The 4,740-nt window shown below is 38.3% G+C and overlaps 1 protein-coding gene across 1 annotated transcript; it reads right to left on the bottom strand.

The window, feature by feature from the left end:
• Positions 1-2,511: 2,511 nt before the first annotated feature.
• On the bottom strand, positions 2,512-3,120 carry LOC110713408 (X-linked retinitis pigmentosa GTPase regulator-interacting protein 1-like). Its single transcript, XM_021891860.1, has one exon. The coding sequence runs from the start codon at positions 3,118-3,120 to the stop codon at positions 2,512-2,514; it is 609 nt and encodes a 202-aa protein (XP_021747552.1).
• Between the last annotated feature and the right edge of the window lie 1,620 nt (positions 3,121-4,740).

Genomic DNA, 4,740 nt, shown 5'->3' with positions numbered 1-4,740 from the left:
AACTTATGCAATTTTCAAAGAACAAAGCTTGAGTGATTTCAGAAAATCAAAACAGAAAAAATAAGCAAAAAAAAAAAATAATAAATAAAAGTGTACAAAAGGGCAAGTGTTCCAATGTCTTTGATATGAAAATATCTTCGATAAGAACACGTCTCAGATTGCGTCTCTTATCGAGTGCTCGGTACCGTGCCTGAGAAACATGAATGCCAAGTGAGTGATAGACCGCATGGTCGAGATTGCCCACACTTATAAAAATGAAATAAATGCTAAAACAAAAGAAAGAGCTAAAAAAGAGTAGAAAACCTCAAGCATAAAAATACAAAGATTTAGAAGCAAGGTTGCACACCTTGGGGGCTTGTCTAGGGTCTTGAGCCTTTATCCCCTTCTTCTTTAAACCTTTAGCCTAACCACGTTACAACCCCTAAAAAGACCTTTTTGAGGTATACACACTTGTGCGAGGTTCGACTAGAGCTACGTTCGGCCTGATTCCTAACGGATACGTAGGCAACCTCACATCGAGGTGCGGCCGTAATAAACATGCATTCATATTCACATTCACACACTTACACCATGATCATATCAAGGGATCTCTAATGCTCATCCCTATTCACTTAGAGCTAGACTTGGGGGCTTGATCCCTACATCATTAGCTTACTTAGCCTAAGAGTCACCACCATTTGACTCTTTTCAATAATATATTTTTTCACACACTTAGCTCTTGCGGCCTAGCTTTAGTGTCATTATCACACACATCACGCATACATGACCAAATATACTTCCCTTTGGGAACCCTTTGTCATGAAATCTTAACGCTGAAGCATGCTTCCTCAAAATCACTCATAATTGTCATTGCATCACGAAGTATGAAGTGCTTAGCCTCCGTGCCTAAGTTACCTAAATGCTTTCATCATTGAGTCAACAATTGAGATAGCCTAGGATGGATTAATCCTTGCACGTTGAGAGATATTATCGAATGACATTTGACTAAGCTCATTCAACATGCATCTTCAAACTTTCGATTCTTTTTCGCGTCTTTCCTTTTCGGGGGAAAGTCGGTACCCTCCACAAAAATGACGGAAAATTTTTGCTTTTTTGCATTTTCAAGTCGCATAATCAACACTATGCACACACGGGTCATGAGTCTAACACATGTGTCATTTCACTTTGAGTCGAGTCAACCTCAAGTCAGTCAATCAGCGAGTCAAGTTTATACCTTGAGTCGTGTCAAGTCGATGAATCAAGAAACATTAAACCTTAGGTCAACCATAAGATAATTTTAAGCCTTAGGTCAACCCTAAGATGATTAAAGAAATTGGCAAAGTTCTATAGTCAAAAATAAATACAGGTGCAGCAGAACAGGGAAGACCCTACTCTAGCGCCTGGCGCCAGAAATATTTCAGCAACGACAGAGCTCGAAGCCTCTCAGAAAGGTGATTTTCACTTCATACAACAATTTCGGGTTCCTTGGTACGCCATTTAGCCCCTATAAGCAATTTGACATGATTAAGTAGTCAGTTTGATTACAATTGCAATAAGTGGTCGACCTGATGAAAGATCGTCTCACTTAGCTTAAAGCGCCTAATCACGGAGACACCGACATACTGGGTTTAGCAAAAGCAAAGTTCAAACAAGCCTTAAAGATCGACAAACGTTGATCTTCAGAAATTTTTCTTTAGAACATTATCGCAACAAACATTCAAGCACCGAAGCTCTATTGTTCAGAGACGCGTGAACATTTCCATCAGAAGCTCTTTTGCTCTAGAGACGCGTGGGCATATCATCAAAGATCTTTTGTGAAAGTCTAACTGGCTAATACAAGAGGGGGGGTGAATTGTATTTGAGGTGAAATCTAAAAACTTTTTGCGGAATTTAACTAAATGAAATAATGACGAGAGAAGATATAGGCTTTTCTAAATTTCCATTATGTAATCAAACTCTTTACAAGTGAAGATTCAAACCCGTTAACAAGTTCCACAAATTAGGAACTTGTTCCCAACTCTCACAGAAGCCTTCAACAGCGAAGCTTCCTTGAACTCACTTTACAAACTCACAATCCCAACCCCAAAGTAATTGAATACAATCTGTGATTACAAATACCTATTGCACTCAAGAATATAAGAAGGATAATAACTCTCTTTATGTTATTGGTTGGCTACTGGAATTTTTATGCTCAAGAGTTATGTTTTGCTGAGATATCTCCTTCAAAAGCCACCCTGTTAATCGTCTCCAATATCTCCTAAGTGCTGTGCAGTATGTATTCTCAGCAGCATCAACCTTGTTCTCCATCCCAGTAAAACTGGTTGCCTGAGAATCTGCCACAGCCTGCACTTGGCGTTGAAGAGAAGCCAGCTGCTTTGCCATGTCCTCCAGCTTTGTGCACACCATCTTTATCAGCTGCTCCATTTCTGATTTCACTTGTTGAATATCAAAAATAGAAGCATTTGTTCCAGAGAATGCAGCAAAGCCTGTAGGCTGTGATGTAGGAAAAGCTGGGGTGGGAGAGGGAGAGGTCTATTTTGGAGGTGAAACAGGAGTAGAAGAGGGTTTAGCTTGTTTTGGGGGGGAGTCATGAACAGAAGATGGCTCGGAAGCAAAAGGAACTTGTGTAGGGGTAAAATCAGGAATAGAGTGTTCTGAAGAACTAATGTCTTCAATAATCACAGGCTTTAGAGTAGAAGCAGCAGGTTTGACAATTTTCCTCTTACTCCTCCTGAGTTCCCCTTTATAAGGGAGGTCAAGACTCTCACTTTCTGAGCTAGATTCCCCCTCACTTTGAGTCTCCTCTTCTTTCTCAGATTCTGCCTCCTGTGGTTCCCCCTCAAAAATTTCTTCCTCCTCTTTGTCTTCCTCTCGTTTTTCTTTACTTTCGTCTTTTTCAGATTCACTTTCCTCCTCTTCTGACTCACTTGTATCTCCCTCTACAACCTGTGTTTTCCCTTTTCCACTATTTTTCTCCTCTCCTCCTCTAGTCAAGAAAGTAATTATCCCACTCTCAAGTTTAAGGCTCAGGCGAAGCAAGGATTGCTCCGAAAGAATGTTCTCAGGTTTAATATAAGTGGGTGACTCACTTTCAACATCAATTTCCAAAGGACTTAAACAACACAGTAAGGAGAGATCCATATGGAATAGTAGTTTTAGCAGCATAGAAAACCAAATGTTCAATCATCAGTTTTGGAAAGTTTATTTTTATTTTCCGAGCTAGACAAAAGATGATGGTTGCATCTAGTAAGGATACTGTTCTTCGTTTTTGCAAACAAGGAACAATGCCTCTCCATGTGAAATTGAACAATAATTTGTGAAGAGGAGTGAGTATGTTATGATGTGAAGTCTTGTTGTTCGGGTTTCCACCTATAAATTTGATTATTCTATTCTCATCATAATGCCCAATTGGCACAATTTGTTTTTGTTTTAGGTACGAACTATAGCCAGAGGTGGGGACTTGAAACAAGTTCCCTAAATATGCAACATCAAAATGAATGTGAGTATCTTTGACTGTAGCCGTGCATACACCATTGTTGTGTTTGAAAGTATTTTTGAATTCAAACAAAAGCTTAGGGTAAATTGGATAGTGAGAACAATTTTGGAAAAAATGCACCCATTCTTGATAATCAATTAAGGAGATGAATTCGGAGAACTTACTTGCCGTACACCAGTCATAATTGATGTGATAGCCGTGAGTGTAATTCCAAGATGGAAACTTTTGAGAGCTTCGCCTCTTTCTGTCACCTCCTTTCACGGTTGTAGCCTTTCTCTTTTTCGGAGCTTGAGGGTGAATGACGGCAAGTGGGACTGGTTCAGGGGAGCCGCCAGCAGAGGAAGGTTTCCGGGTTTTTGGTGGTTTCGGTGTTGAGTTTAGGTTGGTTTTCATGGTTATGAAGGTGAGTTGAAAGGAAGGAGGAGATGAATAGTGTGAATAGGAAGGAGAGAGAGTGAGTCCGGTTTTATGAGGGTGTATGGAGAAGTTAATTTGATGTGATTGATGAGGGTGGAGTGTTAAAGAAAAAAGAGTTTAATTGGGAAGGGTGAGAAAAAGTGACGGTTTATATGGTGAGGTAGTAGAGTAGTTTTAGGGGTAGTAGGATTTTAATAGGGTGAATTAATTGCAACTTTCAAACTTATCACAATAAAAGATAAACGTATAAAAGATAAGAAATATACGGAAGGTAAGGAGTAGTGAATATACTAGCTCCTTATCTTACGAAAAAAAATGTTTTTGTATTTTTGAATTATATGAGGAATGGAAAAAGAATTGAACATAAAAAATAAGGAAGGAAAAAGATAAGAATAAAAAAAATAAGGAAGGAAAAAAAAGATAATAACAAGAAGGAAAACAGATAAAAAAAAATTGAAAAGATAGATAAGTGCAAATTGATCGTAAATTATGATGATAATTTACGTGATCATAATACAGAGAATAAAGAATGATGAAAAGGGAACTTGAAACAACATGGCTCAATATTTTTAACATATTAAAAGTATGTATAAGTGACTTTTCAATACTTCACAAATCTTTCCCCTGGGTAATTTCAGCTGTGTTATGCACACAAGATTGAGCATAGCATTGTTAGTTACATCCGATTTTACCTTAGGGGTTCCAAACAAAAATCACTTGAGCCGTAGCATTCCCAATTCCACACGCATCTTTTCAAACTTGTCTCTGCTTAAAGGCTTAGTTAATATATCAGCAATTTGACATTCAGTAGAAATAAAATCTAGCTTAATTAAGCCCTTTTCAACATT

The sequence above is a fragment of the Chenopodium quinoa genome, unplaced genomic scaffold (assembly GCF_001683475.1).
Source record: "Chenopodium quinoa cultivar QQ74 unplaced genomic scaffold, ASM168347v1, whole genome shotgun sequence".
In the NCBI taxonomy this organism is placed as follows: domain Eukaryota; kingdom Viridiplantae; phylum Streptophyta; class Magnoliopsida; order Caryophyllales; family Amaranthaceae; genus Chenopodium; species Chenopodium quinoa.
The sequence above is the reverse complement of the archived record's forward strand: the minus strand, read 5'-3'. Positions and strand labels throughout refer to the sequence as shown.

What these genes read in the sequence shown, in the direction of transcription:
- LOC110713408 (XM_021891860.1), bottom strand. Translation starts at nt 3,120, where the DNA reads ATGGATCTCTCCTTACTGTGTTGTTTAAGTCCTTTGGAAATTGATGTT.